The following is a 21773-nucleotide window of genomic DNA, read 5'->3' on the forward strand; positions in this document are numbered from 1 at the left end:
ATGGTTTTATTTGATACAGACTTCCAAAATATCGTCAACAACAATAAATCCTGGAAGTTATTTTATATCTGATTACCTCCCCTGATTGTAGTCAAAATGGATTTATATCAGTAAGTACTTATAGGACTTATTTGAAATTTCATTATTGTCATTAGTTGGACCGAGCTAATCAGGGTAGATAACTATGGACTGATTTTATGCCAAATTACCTCCCTTTATTTCAAATTAAAATAGGTATATTTCCGTAACTAATGAAGATACTGATCTGAAATTTCATTTATGTCAACAGATTTATTTGGCAGATTCTTCTTTTGTTCACTTACAATAATTTTCTTTTTGATTACTTCCCTTTTACGTTACTATAAATAGCTTATTTTTAGCCCACCGTCATCAGATGGTGGGCTATTCAAATCACTCCGTGTCCGTGGTCCGTCGTCCTTCCGTCCATCCTTCCGTTAACAATTTCTCGTTATCGCATCTCCTCAGAAACTACCAGGGGGATTTCGACCAAACTTTGTCAGAATGATGTATTGGTACCCTAGTTGTGTCCCCCTGAAAATCAGACTGGTTCAACAATTTTTGAATGAGTTATGGCCCTTTGTTTATTTCTATAATTTACATAGATTTATATAGGGAAAAACTTTGAAAATCTTCTTGTCCAAAATCAGAGAGGCTAGGACTTTGATATTTGGTATGAAGCATCATCTAGAGGTCCTCTACCAAGATGATTCAAATTATTACCCTGGAGTCTAATATGGCCCCGCCCCTGGGGTCACATGGTAAATATAGACTTATATAGGGAAAAACTTTGAAAAACCTCTTGTTCAAAACCACAGGGCCTAGGGCTTTGATATTTTGTATGTGACATCATCTAGCAGTCTTCTACTAAGATTGTTCAAATTATCCCCCTAGGGTTAAATATGGCCCTGCCCCGGGGGTCACATGGTTTACATAGACTTATATAGGGAAACACTTTGAAAATCTTCTGATCCAAACCACAAAGCCTAGGGCTTTGGCATTTGTAATGTAGCATCATCTAGTGGTTCTCTACCAAGTTTGTTAAAATTATCCCCCTACGGTCAAATATGGACCCGCCTTGGGGGTCATATGGTTCATATAGACTTGTATAGGGAAAAGCTTTTAAAATCTTGTCAATAACCTACAACATTCAGCTTTGGACCACGTGTATGGTTTTGAGTGGACATGAGTTGACCTTGATTTTGACCTAGTGACCTACTTTCATATTTCTGTAGCTACAGCCGTCGATTTTGGACCACATGCATAGTTTTGTGCACTGAAAAAAACTTTGACCTTGACATTGACCTAGTAACCTACTTTCACATTTTTGAAGGTACAGGCTTCAAATTTGGACCACATGCATAGTTTCGTGTTCTGAAATGAAATTTGACCTTGATTTTGACCTAGTGACCTACTTTCACATTTCTCAAGCTACAGCCTTCAAATTTGGACCACATGCATAGTTTTGTGTACCGAAATGAACTTTGACCTTAAGATTGACCTAGTGACCTACTTTCACATTTTTGAAGGTACAGGCTTCAAATTTGGACCACATGCATAGTTCTGTGTTCCGAAATAAAATTTGACCTGGTGACCTACTTTCACATTTCTAGAGCTACAGATTCAAATTTGGACAACTTGCATAGTTTTGTGTACCGAAATGAACTTTGACCTTAAGATTGACCTAGTGACCTACTTTCACATTTCTGTAGCTACAGGCTTCAAATTTAGACCACATGCATAGGATTGTGTACCGAAACAAACTTTGACCTTGACATTGACCTGGTGGCCTACTTTCACATATTTGAAGGTACAGGCTTTAAATTTGGACCCCATGCATAGATTTGTGTTCTGAAGTGTAATTATGTCTCCCCCAGGAGACATATTGTTTTTGCCCTGTCCGTCCGTCCGTCCTTCCGTCCGTCCATCCGTACGTCACTTTTCATTTCCGAGCAATAACTGGAGAACCACTTGACCTAGAACCTTCAAACTTCAAAGGGTTGTAGGGCTGCTGGAGTAGACGACCCCTATTGTTTTTGGGGTCACTCCGTCAAAGGTCAAGGTCACAGGGGCCTGAACATTGAAAACCATTTCCGATCAATAACTAGAGAACCACTTGACCCAGAATGTTGAAACTTCATAGGATGATTGATCATGAAAAGTAGATGACCCCTATTGATTTTGGGGTCACTCCGTCAAAGGTCAAGGTCACAGGTGCCTGAACATTGAAAACCATTTCCGATCAATAACTAGAGAACCACTTGACCCAGAATGTTGAAACTTCATAGGATGATTGGTCATGAAGAGTAGATGACCCCTATTGATTTTGGGGTCACTCCGTCAAAGGTTAAGGTCACAGGTGCCTGAACATTGAAAACCATTTCTGATTAATAACTAGAGAACCACTTGACCCAGAATGTTGAAACTTCATAGGATGATTGGTCATGAAGAGTAGATGACCCCTATTGATTTTGGGGTCACTCCGTCAAAGGTCAAGGTCACAGGTGCCTGAACATTGAAAACCATTTCCGATCAATAACTAGAGAACCACTTGACCCAGAATGTTGAAACTTCATAGGATGATTGGTCATGAAGATTAGATGACCCCTATTGATTTTGGGGTCACTCCGTCAAAGGTCAAGGTCACAGGGGCCTGAACATTGAAAACCATTTCCAATCAATAACTAGAGAACCACTTGACCCAGAGTGTTGAAACTTCATAGGATGATTGTACATGCAAAGTAGATGACCCCTATCGATTTTGGGGTCACTCCATCAAAGGTCAAGGTCACAGGGGCCTGAACATTGAAAACCATTTCCGGTCAGTAACTTGAGAACCACTTGACCCAGAATGTTGAAACTTAATAGGATGATTGGTCATAAAGAGTAGATGACCCCTATTGATTTTGGGGTCACTCTGTGAAAGGTCAAGGTCACAGGGGCCCGAACATTGAAAACCATTTCCGGTCAGTAACTTCAGAACCACTTGACCCAGAATGTTGAAACTTAATAGGATGATTGGTCATAAAGAGTAGATGACCCCTAACGATTTTGGGGTCACTCTGTGAAAGGTCAAGGTCACAGGGGCCCGAACATTGAAAACCATTTCCGGTCAGTAACTAGAGAACAACTTGACCAAGAATGATGAAACTTTGTAGGATGATTGGTCATGCAGAGTAGATGAACCCTAATGATTTTAGGGTCACTCTGTTAAAGGTCAAGGCCACAGGGGCCTGAACATGGAAAACCATTTCCAATCAATAACTTGAGAACCTCTCGACCATGAATGTTGAAACTTCATAGGATGATTGTTCATGCAGAGTAAATGACCCTTATTGTTTTTGGGGTCACTCCGTTAAAGGTCAAGGTCACAGGGGCCTGAACATTGATAACCAGTTCCCATCAATAACTTGAGAACCACTTGACCCAGAATGTTGAAACTTCATAGGATGACTGAACATGAGAGTAGATGACCCCTATTGATTTTGGGGCCAGTCTATTAAAGGTCAAGGTCACAGTGGCCTGTTCATGTAAAATCATTTTTTGGAAATAACTTGAGAACCACTTGACCTACAATGTTGAAACTTAATAGGATGATTGGACATGCAGAGTAGATGACCCCTATTTATTTTGAGGTCACTTGATCAAAGATCAAGGTCACAGGAGCCTGAACAGTGACTTGAGAACCACTAGGCCACGAGTGTTGAAATTTAGCGGGATGACTGGACATGCCAAGTAGATGATCCCTATTGCAGCCAACCATCAGTGTCTCTTTGACTTACGCTCCTGACCCCTATTGACTTCTTGCCTATAGGACTTTGCATTGGGGGAGACATGCGCTTTTTTACAAAAGCATTTTCTAGTTTGACCTTGATTTTGGCCGAGTGACCAACTTTCACATTTCTCAAGCTACAGCCTTCAAATTTGAACCACTTGCATAGTTTTATGTACCGAAATAAACTTTGACCTTAAGATTGACCTAGTGACCTACTTTCAGATTTCTCAAACTACAGCCTTCGAACTTGATGTACATGCATAGTTTTGTGTACAAAGAACTTTGTTCGTGAAATTAATCTAGTGACCTACTTTCACATTTCTCAAACTACAGATTCGAATTTGGACCACATGCACGGTGTTGTGTACGGAAATGAAATTTGACCTTGAGCTAGTCATTAAGTCTTGAAATTTGGAACACTCAAAAATGGTACATTGGTGGGTGCCAAGATCACTCTGTGATCTCTTGTTAGTAACATTTTTATTATTGGCCGTAGGGAAAAACCAAGACCACTTTTCTGTGGTACAACATGGATGGTACTTCCAATTTTTAGGTGTCTTTTGACATATCTGTACCTTGTAAGAATTTTGTTTTTCTGTTTGGTTAAATTTCTTACTTTGTTGTTCCTGTCCTTTGGACTTAGATATTTTTTCTAAGGACCTTCTTGCCCTCAAGTGCAATGATAACAGGTGAGCGATGTAGGGCCATCATAGCCCTCTTGTTTAAGATACAGCTTTGAAATATTGATGACTTACACAGTTTTGCACACAAATCGTAAAACTGAATTTCATTGACCATGAATGTGACCTGCTGACTTTCTTAATATTTTATCATCAGTTTGACATTTGAAACATGTAGCTCATATTACTCAGGTGAGCGATCCAGGGTCATCATGACCCTCTTGTTAGGAGTATTGCCCAACCTGGGAAAACCCGGGTTTTCCCGGGCGGGTAGTCGCCAACCCAGGCTGTTATTGATATCAAACCTTGCGTAATTTATTGGTCATGGTAAGTGACAGACATGTTATTGTTAAAATGGGTGTGCCTTAAGTGTGAAAAAAAGAAATGTGTACAAAAATAAGATATACCTAATTTGTTTTATATCTAATTTAATTTATTGTACCCCCCGACAACAAAGTTGTAAGGGGGGGTATACTGGTTTCAGGTTGTCTGTCTGTCTGTCTGTCCGTCTGTCCGTAGACACAATCTTGTGCGCACCATCTCTCCTTATCCCCTTGACAGAATTTAATGAAACTTCACACAAGTGATCAGTACCAACAGTAGTTGTGCATGGGGCATGTTAGGTTCTTTTAGAAAAAAAAATTGCAGAGTTATGGGACTTTGTTTTTTTTGTTACTATACTATATACATAGACACAATCTTGTGCGCACCATCTCTCCTCATCCCCTTGACACAATTTAATGAAACTTCACACAAGTGATCAGTACCAACAGTAGTTGTGCATGGGGCATGTTAGGTTCTTTTAGAAAAAAAATTTGCAGAGTTATGGGACTTTGTTTTTTTTTTGTTACTATACTGTATATATAGACACAATCTTGTGCGCACCATCTCTCCTCATCCCCTTGACACAATTTAATGAAACTTCACACAAGTGATCAGTAACAACAGTAGTTGTGCATGGGGCATGTTAGGTTCTTTCAGAAAAAAAAATTGCAGAGTTATGGGACTTTGTTTTTTTGTTACTTTACTATATACATAGACACAATCTTGTGTGCACCATCTCTCCTCATCCCCTTGACACGATTTAATGAAACTTCACACAAGTGATCAGTAACAACAGTAGTTGTGCATGGGGCATGTTATGTTCTTTCAGCAACAAAAATTGCAGAGTTATGGGACTTTGTTTCTTGTTAACATACTATGTACATACAGTCTGCATATGCAATCTTGTGTGTGCCTAATCTACCAAACCCTTGCACACAATTTAATGAAACTTCACACAAGTGATCAGTACCAACAGTAGTTGTGCATGGTGCATGTTACATTCTTTTAGATAAATATTCTGCATTGTTATGGGACTTTGTTTTTTGTTACTATACTGTATACATACGGTCTATATACATACAGTCCACATAATTATGCAATCTTGTGTGCGTCAGATTGCAGTGTATTGTGTCAGTGCATGCGGGGGGTACATTCATCACCTTTAGTGATAGCTCTAGTTTTTTATTATTTTGCAAATGGTATGAATCAAACTTCTAAAACAGTAAACTGTCTTGCACCAATAATAAAAAAATAAACAACAAAGATAATTTACAGAACTGAAATACAAAGTCAAATACTGTGATAGCCTCATATAAAATTATTACATCTTCAATATATGAAGTGGATATAGCTACTTTAAATGCTGTTAAATATTATTGTCTCATTTGGTTTTATTATTTTCATTTATTTTACTCTATTTTTATTCGATAGAAACAGTTGTTGAGATTAAAGAGTCCATCAGAGGGAAGGATGTCTATATTATACAAACTGGAACAAAGTAAGTTCATATTAAAAGTTTTCAGTTAGTTTTCATCTTACATACCTCTTTAAATTCTTTTGATCATAACAGTGAAATTCAAAAAAATAGTATCAGTGGATGAGTAATTTTCATGGTGTAAGTGCAGCAGTCCACATTTTATGGGGGAGGGGGGGTGGGGGTGCAAATATCTGGATTACAAAGTTGATGTGTACAGTGAAACCTGTATGAAGCAGCTAGTCAAGGGAGCAATGCAATCTGTCTGCTTAAGGCAGGTTGCAGATTATGCGAAAATCTTTAACGGACTGGTTACATAAGGTAATTGGCTGTTTAACACAGGTGGTCATCAAGGCAGGTTCAACTGTATTTTGATATTTGTCATTTGATAGTGTATTGTTATTCAAACTTTACCATGATAGTTCTAGTATTAAGTAGTGTTACTGTTTTGTAGGGATGTTAATAATGACATGATGGAACTACAGATTATAGCATATGCCTGCAAGACAAGCTCGGCAAGGAAAGTGGTAGGAGTTGTGCCCTATATTCCATACTCCAAACAGAGCAAAATGAGAAAACGAGGGTCCATAGTTTGTAAACTTCTCGCTAAAATGCTCAGCACATCTGGTGAGTGGAGGAAATATTTTGGGTTGTTTTCTGGTCAAACAATTTAATTGTACCCCTCGACAACAAAGTTGTAAGGGAGGGTATACTGGTTTCAGGTTGTCTGTCTGTCTGTCTGTCTGTCTGTCTGTCCGTATACACAATCTTGTGCGCACCATCACTCCTCATCCCCTTGACACAATTTAATGAAACTTCACACAAGTGATCAGTAACAACAGTAGTTGTGCATGGGGCATGTTAGATTCTTTCAGAAAAAAAATTGCAGAGATACTTTGTTTTTTGTTACTATACTATATACATAGACACAATCTTGTGTGCACCATCTCTCCTCATCCCCTTGACACAGTTTAATGAAACTTAACACAAGTGATCAGTAACAACAGTAGTTGTGCATGGGGCATGTTAGCTTCTTTCAGAAAAAAATTTGCAGAGTTACGGGACTTTGTTTTTTGTTACTTTACTATATACATAGACACAATCTTGTGCGCACCATCTCTCCTCATCCCCTTGACACAATTTAATGAAACATCACACAAGTGATCAGTAACAACAGTAGTTGTGCATGGGGCGTGTTAGGTTCTTTAAACAACAAAAATTGCAGAGTTATGGGACCTTGTTTCTTGTTAACATACTGTGTACATACAGTCTGCATATTCAGTCTTGTGCGCACCTAATCTTCCGAACCCTTGCACACAATTTAATGAAACTTCACACAAGTGATCAGTACCAACCCTAGTTGTGCATGGTGCATGCTACGTTCTTTTAGATAAATATTCTGCATAGTTATGGGACTTTGTTTTTTGTTACTTTACTGTATACATACAGTCTATATACATACAGTCCGCATAATAATGCAGTCTTGCGTGCTTCAAATTGCAATGTACTGTGTCAGTGCATGCGGGGGGTACATTCATCACCTTTAGTGATAGCTCTAGTTTTGTTTGGTTTAACATCGCACCAACACCATTATAGGTCATACGGCTACTTTCCAGCTTTGATGGTGGTGGAAGACCCCAGGTGCCCCTCCGTGAATTATTTTATCACCAGCGGGCACCTGGGTAGAACTACTGACCTTCCGTAAGCCAGCCGGATGGTTTCCTCACACGAAAAATTCAATGCCCCGAGTGAAGCTCGAATCCTTATGGTGACATTGATGAGGGGCAATTAATTTGAAGTCAGCGACCTTAACCACTTGGCCATGGAGGCCTCTTCTAGTCAAACAAAACTACTGATATTATTGCACTGAAGATAAGTTGATATTATGCAGTGCAGTGAAAAAATAGGACATTGTTGGTACACATAAACAATACCATGAAATCATAAAAATTTGCGAGGGACTTATTTTTGTGGATTTTGTGGTTTAGACAATCCATGAAATTTAATCCCAACAAACAAATAAATTTCCATTCGCCTGAGCTTCAGAAGTTGAAATTAAAAAATTTATATCCTCATAAAAAAGCTTACTGTAAAAGCACATAATTTTGCTGGGTCAAAATTTCACAAATTTGAAGTTTTGAGTATGTTCATGAAGTTTAATATTCACAAAATTGTAAAAATGGTATCCTACTTGAATTAGAATTATACTAATGGTGAATATTTACGCAAGAAAATTTTGTGGCAGACTAATTTTTGTAGATTTCGTGGTTCCTATTCTGATTTCATTTTAAGTTTTAAGTTTGAAATCCATAAATTCGTATCCCCTTGAAATTGCTGTTTTTACTATAACCATAAAGTTTCATGACCTCGAAATTAAATGACTTCACAGTACATTTGTATTACAGGATTGACCCACATTATAACCATTGATCTTCATCAAAAGGAAATCCAGGGTTTCTTTGACATCCCAGTAGATAACCTCAGAGCTTCACCATTCCTTATAGAATATATCCAGGGAACGGTATGTAGCAAGGATTTATGTGTTAAATTTTGGGTCAGTTAAGAAATGGTACTGTTAGATAGATTGTAGTGTATGAAAGAAATAAAGAACTGTAAAGAGTATTCTGTAAACATTTTCATGTGTTAATGGTCATCAATGTATTGACTGCTAATTTAAGATTTAATGTTTTTCAGTTTGCTTTTTAGCTTGACTTTTCGAAGAAAAAGGAGAGCTATTGCACTCGCCCGGCCATTGGCGTCAGAGTAGCCATCACCATTGGTTAAAGTTTTTGATAAAGTCAGATATCTCTGTTACTATCAAAACTATTGACTTGAAACTTAAAATAGTTATTTACTCTCAAAGTCTACACCAGGAGAAATAATCCCCATAACTCTGGTTTGAATTTTGACAGAGTTATGCCCCTTTTTGACTTAGAAGTTTTTGGGAGGTTTTTGATAAAGTTTATACTGGCAAAGCTCTAATTCAGAGTCAAGCGCTGAGAAAAGTCGAGCGCACTGTCTTATGGACAGCTCTTGTTTACGTTAAATATTTATTTTTAGTGTTTAGCTTTATTTTTATAAGACGAGGGAAAGTCAAGCCTATGTTCTTTTTCATAGATGCTCAGTCGATACTCAGTCACTTAGTAGAGTCACTTGAAGCTACGGATCTCAGTTCATAAACAAACTTGTAATATTTCTTTGAAAAGTCTTTCTATATATGATACATCAACAGTAATAAAAGATTTTGCTAAATAAGATTTCAAATCCTGTAAATATTTTAAATGTGATGAAATGTTTTCTTCAGTAAACACTGAAGAGGGAATTTTGATTTGTTTTAATATCAGATTCCAGATTTCCGTAATGCTGTGATAGTAGCCAGAAATCCAAACTCGGTAAAGCGTGTCACGTCATTTGCCGAGCGTCTGCGTCTGAGTATCGCTGTGATTCACGGTGAGGATAAAGATGAGGATGAGCCCTGTGACGGTAGAACCTCGCCTCCTCCTCTCATGCAAGAGGCAGACTTTGGAATACATCCAATACCTGGTAGGTTTGAATAAGGTGGAATCTACCTTCTAAAAATAGAAAAATGATTAATGGTGAAACTTTACTATATGCTGCATCAGGAGTTGTTATTGTTATCGTACTTTGACAGTTTATTGCACAAAAGTTTCTTACATTTGATTGACAGGGGTTATGAAATTTGCTTCATGAAAATCTTGGAAGTGAAAAATATAAGGTGTCACAAAAAAATAAACAAAATGATAATTTGTTAGACTTTTTCAGTGGAAAAGGAAATTTAACAAATTTCATATTTTGTTTTAAATACTAGTTTTGAATATGAATCTTCAAATTAAAATCCTATGTGTTTGGCAAACAATCTGTTTTAGAGCATAATGAACGTTCTTGGTTTGTCTTTGTAAGTAATTTAAGTAATTAACTTAAAAAATGAAAGTGATAAGAAAGCTGGCAGTTTATTGGTCAATGATTTTGGTTATATATATGAAGAACATACGAGAAAAAAAACACTTCAGATTACTAATAACAGTCAAACCTCTGTTAAGCAGCCAGTCAAGGGATTGACACAATCTGGCTGTTCCAGGCAGGTGGCTGCTTAAGACAAGTTGAAATTAAAACAGAAACTCAAATTTGGAAGTTAGCTGGCTGGCTGCTTAAGGAAAGTGGCTGCTTAATACAGGTGACTGCTAAGTAATGTGTGTTTGAGCAGCTTCAGGTCCATTAAGTGTTGTTTTGTCATGTAATTTAGTTGATAAAAGAATTAATCTTTTGCTTAGAGAAGGCATGCATGATGTATTGTGCGCACACAAATCAGCTCTAGATCTTAGTCACTTAGATACATGCCTGCTAATACACCCGTTAGTAGGAAATGGGGGAGAGTTAAAGCAAGTGAAACAATCATAAGTTACAAAAAATATTTTTCCTGATACATGACAAGTTTTTCTTCCAAATCGTTTTCAGTTGTGAACTTTCAGGGCAAGATGGGTTACATCTGATTTATAGAGTCCCTGCATGCAAAATATGAAATAAAACACACAAAAAATAAATATAGATAGGCTTAGCCAAAAGAGAAGTTGAGATTTAGTAAACTTCTACATTTTTTAAAACCTTTTACAGACCCTATTCAAACTTGTTTTGATGAAATTTTAAAGTTGCCCTAAATTCGTGTTGAGATTAGTGTCTTTGCTTAATCAAAGCTTAGCCTCTGGTCCTCCTGCAGAAATCTGTGACACATGCAAAACAGTAACAGGAATTTTATATCTTATTATTAGGCACATTGTATAAATACATCTGAGTAAAGTCAGTTTTCAGAAGGAGTTGAAAGTAATTTTAGAAATGTTAATTCAGATGTAATTGTCTAAATTAATTATACATCGATCTAATTTGAATAATTAATATTTGTGGAGAACTAATTTTTGTGGATTGAATGGTTGAGTCATTCCACAAAATTTAATTCCAATGAACAAAAAAGCCTCAGATTACTGAATCTTTAAAGTAGGAATTCCAAAATTCTTTGTCCCCATGAAAAAAGCTGTTTTAACCACACAATTTTATGTCCATGAAATTAAATGATTGCTTGGTATTTTTTATCAGAAATTGCAGTCGCTTGATATAAGTACAAACTGTGCATAACTTGACCCTGGTTTTGTCAGCGTGGTTTTAAATGTTGTAAAAATTATTTTTTACTTGCTTTTTTGTATTGCAATACTGATATAGAACTTGTAGCATGTTAGGTAACTCATGTGTCCTGTTTCAGATTCAGATCAGGGTAAACAGTTACTCCCCTTGCCTGCTGCCGAAAACAGCAATTCAACATGTAAATGACCTAGTTTGAGGTGTATTAATAGCATGCTTGACTAGCAGTTTCTTTATCCATTTGACAAAGTTTTGCTAAAGAGTATTTATCTATTTTAGCTCAAATTGGATCTGTAGACCTAATAGCTAATTTGCCAAATTTTATAATCCTTTTTGTCTTGAAATCATGGGTGTAGCTAATGTTTTTTTTTCAGAGAATGTAGTGCTGTTTATAGTCTGTTAGTGTTCTTTTATGACTTACAAATAATTTGTAAAGTCTGCAGCCAAATCCTTCTTTTAGAGGGAATGTTCTGTTTATTTGCCTTACACCGCAGGCTTGCATATAATACAAAGAATACTATATAACAGAAATTTTAAATTTTGTTTCGTAGCACAATACAGGTACTACACTAGATTTTCTTAGAATATTTCACAACGAAAGCTAAAAAAATCACAATAATCTTAATCTTATGTACTGGTAACGGAATGGTAAAAAACATATCATTTTTGGAAGATTGCATAGCATACACATTTTGAAGTATTTATTGATTGCTATATTATACTAGAATAAATATTGAAAACTACAGGTATATGTAAATATATGACTAGTCACATGTGACTGTAGTTAACTTTCATTTGTTTTTCTTTTATTATGTCTGAGTGAAGTTTATATGAAATTGGTGATTTGGATTTTCATACCTGTGTGAATTTCTTCCAGAAATAATATCTAGAAAGGTACTAATAAGTTCAGTCAAATAACCACTCATTTTCATTAGTAACTGCCATTTCGTCAAATTTCCATTTTGACTTTCCGCACTGTGGAGCTTAGATACTTAAGTTGAGCTATAAATATAGTTGAGTACTCCTGTGCCATGAAAATGTTTCTTTAAACAACTTATGAGAGGCTTGTTGGATCTTCTCGATAATTATATTGTCTGTAACATTCATGTTTGGATCTGTCTTGAGCTTGTTTAGATGGTTAGGCTTGACTGAACCAATTGGGCAGTGAAAGCTAACATAAAATCCCTTTAATCCACTTCTAATGATTCAGAAATGGTTGATGGATTTTCACCAAACTTGTCTTAGCATCCTTTCATCTCTCTCAGATTTGCTGAAATCAAAGAGTTATGAATAGATCTGAAGTTATCATAATAGCAGAAATCTTGCTATGTCTTATGACAAACAAACAAGATTTCATTCACCATTTCATTTTATTTGTTATTTCTTTGATTAGGTGGTTCTGCATTATTGCTCACTGGGGCCACTACAATTTAAAATAGAAAAAATCCTTATGAATTTTAGCTGTTAGTATTTCCACTGGACTTGATCTGTAGCATTTTTGCATGGACCTTTCTCAAATTTCTTAGATGGTTGTGCTCCACTGCACATATTAAGTAACCAGAGCTATAAATAGAAGAAAAAATATGTATGACTTATTATCATAAGTATGTTGATGTATTATCCTGAAAGTTGGTCAATAGCATCCTTACAATTATCTCCCATAATTTTGCTTAATAATATTGAATGACATGGGGCATGCTTGGCCCTTTTGTTTGGAAACTTGAAAGATGGGAATGTATGCTTACAGCAGTTGTTGTTAAACAATTAAATTTACTTAGCACTTTAGTTGTTGATAAATGTGCCTGGGCAGGGTATCATCTCGCATGTCTATGGCATGATATTCCAGTGAAGCAGCACTATAAAACTGAGCATTTTGCTTACTGCTACAAGTGGACAAGGTCATTTATATGACTGAAAAATTGTTGAAAAAGATGTTAAACCCAGATATACACACAATTGATGATACATCAAATCATAATGTGCATAGTGTCATTTTGCAAGAAGCTTGCAGACTAGGTTTACCTTTATGGTGATTTTGCATGTTTGATAAACTGGAGGTAATGCTGTTGTGTCAGTTGGCCAGAAGACAAACAATAAAGCCTGGACACATAATTTTTTATGGAAAAGATGAATTAATGGTACCTAACTGGGGTTACTGTTTTTAAAAACTGCAATATAATATAATTACAAATATATTGATGTGATAAAATTCCAAATAATGGCTTATGAATGTATATTTTGACTGATAAAATTCCAAATAATGGCTTATGAATGTATATTTTGACTGATAAAATTCCAAATAATGGCTTATGAATGTATTTGTATTTGACTGAATTTTCTTTGTACATGCTGAAGTTTTAGAAAATAAGAGTTTACTTAGATTCTAAATTGTAGTGAAAAAAAGATCCAAACATGCAGAACAACCTAAAAGCAAATTCAGCAGAAATTTGCATTTGTTTAACTGTGTTTAACCTTGCTACAGGTCCCAGAGGAGGCAGATTTAAAAGTATGTTTAAAATCTGTTACACAGATATGTTACAAAGAAATAGAGGATGTAATAAATGTTACCCTGCTTTGTAGTTGCTTAGGTATAAGGTAGTGGACCCCTCATGACACTCAGCAATTTCTGTATGATAGTGTATTTTCATGAGGCAATTCAGCATTTTTGGGTGCAAAATAGCTCAAGGTGCATGTAGTTTCCTGTAAAAAACTGAAAGTGACGATATTGCATACAGAGAAAACATAATTTGCTGATTGTGATTATGGGTGCACTTCCTTTATGAGTAAATATGCATTGGGTGCAGAACAGAGCTCCAGAAATTTTGAGAACTCAATCGGTCTGAAACGAAAATCCTGATATCGGCGCTACCCCACCCACCGCATTACCAATATACCATATTTGTAAAACGTGATAGAGTAAAAGAAATAAGCATGTCATGCATTAAAAACGAGTTACCGGTCACCGCGATTTACCATACAATGAAGACAGTTATTCAGTGTTATGTGTGATCGTTACGTTGTTTAAATTTCGATGTTTTTCCGAGAAAATACTTGCAAGGATAAAATTGCCGAGGCATTGACACCGTGTACCTAACTGGTCTTAAAGCCAACGCACGTGACTTCGGTACTGTATACACAGCAGATACTTTGTGATGTTTCCTCATTCTTTGAAGGAATTTTATAAAATACAATGGGTCGAAGTGAATTACTCAGCACATATTCTCTGCTAAACATCCTCAGTATTTTCAGATTACTCTGCCGCGGACCGAATTTGTATGTTATGTGAATGCTGAGATCGAATTTCCTGCCTGTATAGTATCAAAAGGTCGCACGGGTTGGCCACGGATATTTCACTGATGTTGTACTTCAATAAGCAACTACATTTTATAAAGTAAGATGTTCTCTTTTGATGTAAACAAAATTTCATTTTGAAACTTTTTTTAAAAGACCGATTTGATAAACAGCGCCACTCCGGTTTTCTTTATCATTCATGTTTTCCAGTCCATTTTTAGCTCATCTGATTTTTTTGAAAAAAAAATGATGAGTTATTGTCATCACTTGAGCGGTTGTCGGCGTCGGCGTCTGCGTCGGCGTTGCCTGGTTAAGTTTTATGTTTAGGTCAACTTTTCTCCTAAACTATCAAAGCTATTGCTTTGAAACTTGGAATACTTGTTCACCATCATAAGCTGACCCTGTATAGCAAGAAACATATTTCCATCTTGCTTTTTGCAAGATTTATGGCCCCTTTTGTACTTAGAAAATATCAGATTTCTTGGTTAAGTTTTATGTTTAGGTCAACTTTTCTCCTAAACTATCAAAGCTATTGCTTTGAAACTTGGAATACTTGTTCACCATCATAAGCAGACCCTGTACATCAAGAAACATAACTCCATCTTGCTTTTTGCAAGAATTATTGCTCCTTTTGGACTTAGAAAATCAGTTTTCTTGGTTAAGTGTTATGTTTAGGTCAGCTTTTATCCTAAACTATCAAAGCTATTGCTTTAAACCTTGCAACACTTGTTCACCATCATAAGCTGACCCTGTACAGCAAGAAACATAACTCCATCCTGCTTTTTGCAAGATTTATGGCCCCTTTTGGACTTAGAAAATATCAGATATTTTGGTTAAGTTTTATGTTTAGGTCAACTTTTTCTCTTAAACTATCAAAGCTATTGCTTTGAAACTTGCAACACTTGTTCACCAACATAAGCTGACCCTGTACAGCAAGCAACATAACTCCATCCTGCTTTTTGCAGTAATTATTGCCCCTTTTGGACTTAGAAAATCATTTTCTTGGTTGAGTATTATGTTTAAGGCAACTTTTCTCATAAACTATCAAAGCTATTGCTTTAAAACTTGCAACAGTTTTTCACCATCATAAGTGGACACTGTACATCAAGAAACATAACTCTATCCTGCTTTTTGCAAGAAAGATGGCCCTTTTTAGACTTAGAAAATCATGGGTAGGACAATATTTCTATTATACAAAAAAAATCAGATGAGCGTCAGCACCCGCAAGGCGGTGCTCTTGTTTCTTCTGTTTTTTTTTTGATTTCTGTACAGTCGGGTTGCAAAGACGATTTTCTGCACTTGTTTCAACTGGAGCCCCAACAAATGAATCATGTAATTTTTACAAATCAAATAATTTTTAAAATATTTATACCGGTTTCCCGTGTTATGTCTCATTAAATGCAGTGACCATTTGTTTCTTACCCGTGATCAAACCTATAACCTTTTGAAATAAACCATCCTCTGGATTCTAAATAAAAGAAGTGGATCCCCGTCGAAAGGATTTGGATCCAGTCAGAAACATTTGGAAACCAGTCAAAAATGTTTAATACATTGCAGTCGGCTGTCTGCAAACATTAAAGGATGTGCCGCACAAGCACCGATAGCTTCACGTGCTAATTACGGACCGATTATCAAGGTGACAATCAGATCGTTTGACACGTTTATTGATTATCTGAGGGTGCGACCAACAATTTCTGCTTGGCAGGTGATCGTGTATTGAGATTTCAGACCGAAATTTATACTTATCTCCATTTTGACGAGACCGATTTTTTTCGTTTTTTCACTTTACGAATCGGTCTCAAAAGTCAAAAATCGGTCCAAAACCGGCAAATTTCCGGAGCCCTGGTGCAGAAGTTACGCATTTGACACAATGTCATGCTGTTGAGGACTTTTTGCATCCTTTTACAAAAGCTCTCCATTGACTTCTAAAGATCACTCTAAATAATGTAATTTAAAAAAAAAAAACACTGAAACCTTTCTTAACATTTTAGATTTTGAATCCAGGTAGAGTTATGTAATGTGTATGCTTTGATTTAAAATCAAGATAGAGTTATGTAATGTGTATGCTAGATTTATGTGAAATATTAAAAACTTTGTAAATTTGAGGCTTTGGAGGGCTTTTATATAAAATCTATCCCCAATCACACAGGAGTGTTGCACATGGGATTTGGATTTATATGAACTTCCTTTTTTCACCCCAAGCCATGAAAAATGAAAAATATATACTCAGTGTTCAAGCCCTTTCCAATGATATAATTTATACACATAGGGAAGACCAGAATCTCCTCTGTGTACTTGAGAGACAGAACCTAATCAGTGTTCCATGCTCAGTAGATATACAGGTGTTTCAATAGTTTATTACTGTTTGTGGTCAAAAGGCTTACTGGTATTCCATGAGCAGTAGGTCTCAAACCCCCTCTTGCCCCCCATTGTTCTGTAGTCAAGATACCGACTAGTATTCAAAAGTCAATAGACCTACGAGTGTTCCATGGCCAGCATTCCTTCCAGTGTTCCATGGTAAATTGGCCTACTGGTGTTCTATGGTCAGTAGACCTACCAGTTATCCATGGTCGACCAACCTGGTGTTTCAGTATATATGTTGGGTATTCCATGGTCATTAAGCTTACCTTGTGTTCCATAGTGAATAGACCTACTGTGTTTCATGGTAAATAGTCCTATAACTTCCAGTATCAGTGTTCCATGTTCAGAAAATGTAGTGGTGTTCCATGGTAAGTAGACTTGTACCTGTAAGTTTCCATGGTCAGTAGGCCTACCAATTTTCCATGGCTGACAGACCTATTAGTGTTTCATGCTCATTAGACCTACTGATGTTCAATGGTCAATAGACCTACCAGTGTTCTGTGGTTAATAGAATGTGCTGGTGTTCCTTGGTAAGTAGACATGTAAGTTTCCATGGTCAGTAGGTCTACCAGTGTTTTGTTATTAATAGATCTACAAGTGTTTCATGGTTATTAGATCTACTGGTATTTCTTGGTCAGTAGACCTACTGGTGTTCCATGCTCAGCACATATACTAGTGTTTCATGCTAGTAGAGCTGTAAGTTTCCATTGTCAATACACCTACCAGTGTTCCATGTCAGTAGACTTTGGTGTTCAATGGTGAATAGACCTGTTGGTGTTCTGTGGTGAATAGACCTGTAAGTTTCTATGGTCAATAGGCCTACCAGTATTCCAATGAAGTTGATTACAAACTCACGGACCACCATTCCTGCAAAATTTCCTGTAAGACTTTGACACGTGTTAATTTAAATTGTTACTGACTTGTTTTTGTCAGAAGTAGGTGATCTCTAAACTCAATTGTTAAAGTATTATTAAAACACAAGTACCTGTGAAAGCACTTTTCAAGCTAACAATCAACTCAAACTTTTATAATTGGAAATCCTTGTCAGTAAGTGTATCATTTAATCATGTTACAACTTCCTTTTTGTTGATTAAATATCAGTATACATGTATCCCAGTAAATCTAATCTAAATTATGTTTCATGAGTGGGTAGCACAGAGAAAAGGCTATTGGTACAGGGATTTATTATGCAGATATGATAAATTTACAGGTTACGAAAATCTTACAAGGACAAATTTTTTCAATGGTTAGGTGTAGCATTCTTGTTTGCCCATTTTGGAAAAACAATTGTATTTTGTGAAGGTGCGTGTCTGCCTGTCGTAATTCTAGTACGGAGTATAATAATGATTCAAGTCATTTTCTTTAAACTTGGCATATAAGTTGATGGTGAAGGGATAATGTGCAGGGAACAAGAACTAGGTTAGTAGGTCAAAGGTCAAGGTCACAAATGAAACTCAAATGTCAAATCTGTGCTTGACATAATTGTGTCCAGAGCATAACTTGATAACCAATTAAGGTACTGATTTCAATCTTCGAATTGGTATATAGGTTGATGGCAGTTAGATAATATACGAATGCATGAATCAGGTCTGTAGGCCAAAGGCTAAAGTTACAGCAAAGTCAAATTTTGCAGTATTATTTTGTTTCCAGAGTCACTCAGTTTCTTATGCCTTAATTTTCCATCATTGCTTCCGCAAAATACTGCCCAACTCCTCACCCACTACCACATTATATCCCCCCTCCCAGATCCACACCAAAAAAAAATTCTTTAAAGTTTTCTTCCTCCTCCTCTGATCTAGAACTTTTGGGATATATTGCCCTGCTTTGCGGTGCTCTTGTTAAATTTCTTGAGTGTAGTAAAAAACATTTGTTAAAAAAATGTCTTTGTTTTTCAGTGGCATTATATTATATTCATACTACATTTACATCTACATTTATTAGTGTGTAGTATTTCAAAGCTGACTCAAATAACTGTTTATACAAACATGCTTATAGTGCGTATTTTCTGACCTGGCGAAGATATTTTTAGTACAGGCTTTACCATTAAAATCAATAGGTAACTTGGTGCTTATCGGATTTATCCGACGTAATAAAACGAAATCTAATGATATAACCGATTACCCTAAACTCAATGATAGAATGGCCCATTTATGACCTTTCTATAAATATCTCCGCCAGGTCAGAAAATATGCACTATACCTTATGGTAATAACATAGAAACTGTGTAGTTATGGTTGATGTATGAATTTTGGGCACAATGTATCTTAAGTAGGGAAAGCCCTTAAATGATAATGATGCTGGAAGTATGTATTTATTTGACTTACAAAAAGTAAATCCTTATATATCTTAAGATATAACACTGTTAAAGCAGATTCACCCCTTTATCTCGTTATCGCATGGCCATAATGTATTAATATTGAACGTTTGCCATTACTATAAATGATGATGATGTTGTGGGAGCGAAATTAAGCAGTCACATACTTTTGGTTTTACACAAGTATAATAACCTGTTGATGTTCATATCGTAATAAATATAGGAGACATTTGTGCCGCACCATGAGAAAACCAACATAGTGCTTTTGCGGCCAGCATGGATCCAGACCAGGATCCATGCTGTTCACTAACAGTTTATCTAATTGAAATAGGCCTTGAAAGCGAACAGCATGGATCCTGATCCGCGCAGGCTGGTCTGGATCCATGCTTGTCGCAAATGCACTATGTTGGTTTTCTCATGGCGCGGCTCATTTGTTGAATTGACTTTTTCTATAATAGGTAAAGAAAGAATATTTTTTATCCCACCTGAGCTATTGTGATTGCAAGGCATCCGGCCGTCCACACATTTCTTTAGATGACATCTCCTCTGAAATCTACTTGTCCTTTATCAAATTATATCTCCCACCACACAGTGGTGTGGGAGATATATTGATTTACTCCAGTCTGTGTGTGTGTGTGTCTGTCTGTCTGTCAGTCACAAAGCTTGTCCGCACTCTAAATCGAACATTTCTCATCTGATCTTCACCAAACTTCAACAAAATGTGTCTGCCAATAAGTGCTCGGCCAAGTTCGAAAACTAGCCAAATCGGCCTAGGCACTTCCGAATTATGGCCCTTGATTTACAAAAACCACTCAGATTTTTTGTGCAGTTTTACCCCTAAACCGGTGCCTATACTACTAGTAGTATAGGCGTCCTTTTAGTGGGTAGAAAGCGCATGCACATGTGGATTAAGTAAACAGTATATAAAGACTGACTTACTATTTAGATGCTTAGGCAGTTTTGGGAGAAATGTGCTTTTCTCAAAAGCATCTATAGTTTATTTAAATGTTTTAGCTTGGCCCCATTTAGTGGCCACTACAGCTAAAGAAAGAAGTACCTTTAAATGACTTCTCATTAACCACTTTTTGGATCTTCATTAAACTTGGTTTGTAGCATCATTGCAATGTTCTTTCCTAGATTTTTTCAAATAGGGATGTTTAGCCCCTTTTAGGGGCCACTACAGCTGAAATAGGAATACCATTAAACCATTGCTTGATGAATCATCATCAAACTTGGTTTGTAGCTAAAGTGTAAGGTCCTCTCGCAAATTTGTTCAAACGGGGGTACTTGGCTCCTTTTAGGGGCTGCTAGAGCTAAGAATAGAAATACCTTTAAACAACTTCTTCTCATGAACCGCTAGATGGATCTTCGTCAAACTTGGTTTTGTAGCATCATTATAAGGTCAAGGTCCTCACATATTCAAAAGGGGTCAGTTAAAAACCTCAGTTGAAAATAGCATTATATAACTGATTGTGAAGAGTAAAAGTTATCTTTCTTTCTCAATTTATTTCATTTTATTTCAGCAATACTTGCCAAAGAGAAGCCACCTTTAAATGTTGTTGGAGATGTTGGTGGGAGAATAGCAATAATTGTGGTATGATGTTATTTTGTTGAGTTTTATGTTACACTGACCTTCAGCTAGTGAGCTGGATGGTTTACTTAATATATAGATTTCAGTCCCTGGCTTAACCGGAACCAATAGTTATATGAGGTTCAAGTAATCTTAAACATCCGAACAGAGCCCCCTGAGTTGATAGAGATAAAGTTTATATTACATCCTTCAATCAGGATAGACTCACTTACTGTACATTATTATGTTTCTGTATGTCTTTTTCATACAGGAACCACTTTAGTTTTAATGTGAGCCTTCCCACTTTGCTCAATAGAGAGAGCATAGTACTCTAGGTTGTAGGGTTGTGTCTGAAATCATTCTTCATCAATCTTTGATTCATGTGGAAAAGTTGACAGTTACTTACAAAGTACAGGTAATTACTGTTACAGAATCCTGGAAAGGTTAACTGCCAGTCATTTCTTTAACTGAAACTCTGCTGAAAAACAGTTGAAAAAACAGTGCAAAACCCAAAATGAAGAAACAAATCAATTTCAGTTGTGCATTGTCGTTGAAAATGTAATGATTATATAAATGTTTTATACATTATGATTTTCACTTATAAGAAATTATTATTCCAGGATGATATGATAGATGATGTAATGTCATTTGTGAAAATAGCCGAGGTGCTAAAGGAACGCGGTGCTTACAAGATCTATGCTATGGCCACACACGGACTGTTATCCTCAGATGCTCCAAGACTTATAGAGGATTCTTGTATAGATGAGGTACAGTCTGACTTGCATTAGCGTGTCCCTGCTTAGAGTAATCACTAT

The 21773-nt window shown here is 36.4% G+C and overlaps 1 protein-coding gene across 2 annotated transcripts in view; it reads left to right on the forward strand.

Annotated features, from left to right (window-relative positions):
- The window catches only part of LOC123565029 (phosphoribosyl pyrophosphate synthase-associated protein 2-like), a 45336-nt gene that overhangs the window by 17064 nt on the left and 6499 nt on the right, over positions 1–21773 (forward strand). The window contains exons 3-9 of one of the 2 annotated variants that reach the window (XM_045359011.2): positions 6229–6295; positions 6726–6898; positions 8677–8792; positions 9616–9814; positions 11544–11603; positions 20912–20982; positions 21579–21725. In XM_045359011.2, coding sequence (XP_045214946.2) covers positions 6229–6295; positions 6726–6898; positions 8677–8792; positions 9616–9814; positions 11544–11603; positions 20912–20982; positions 21579–21725 — 833 coding nt within the window. The remainder of the gene's footprint in view (positions 1–6228; positions 6296–6725; positions 6899–8676; positions 8793–9615; positions 9815–11543; positions 11604–20911; positions 20983–21578; positions 21726–21773) is intronic. The other variant, XM_045359012.2, reaches the window with a different exon arrangement.

This window comes from Mercenaria mercenaria, chromosome 2 (assembly GCF_021730395.1).
Source record: "Mercenaria mercenaria strain notata chromosome 2, MADL_Memer_1, whole genome shotgun sequence".
NCBI classification, from domain to species: domain Eukaryota; kingdom Metazoa; phylum Mollusca; class Bivalvia; order Venerida; family Veneridae; genus Mercenaria; species Mercenaria mercenaria.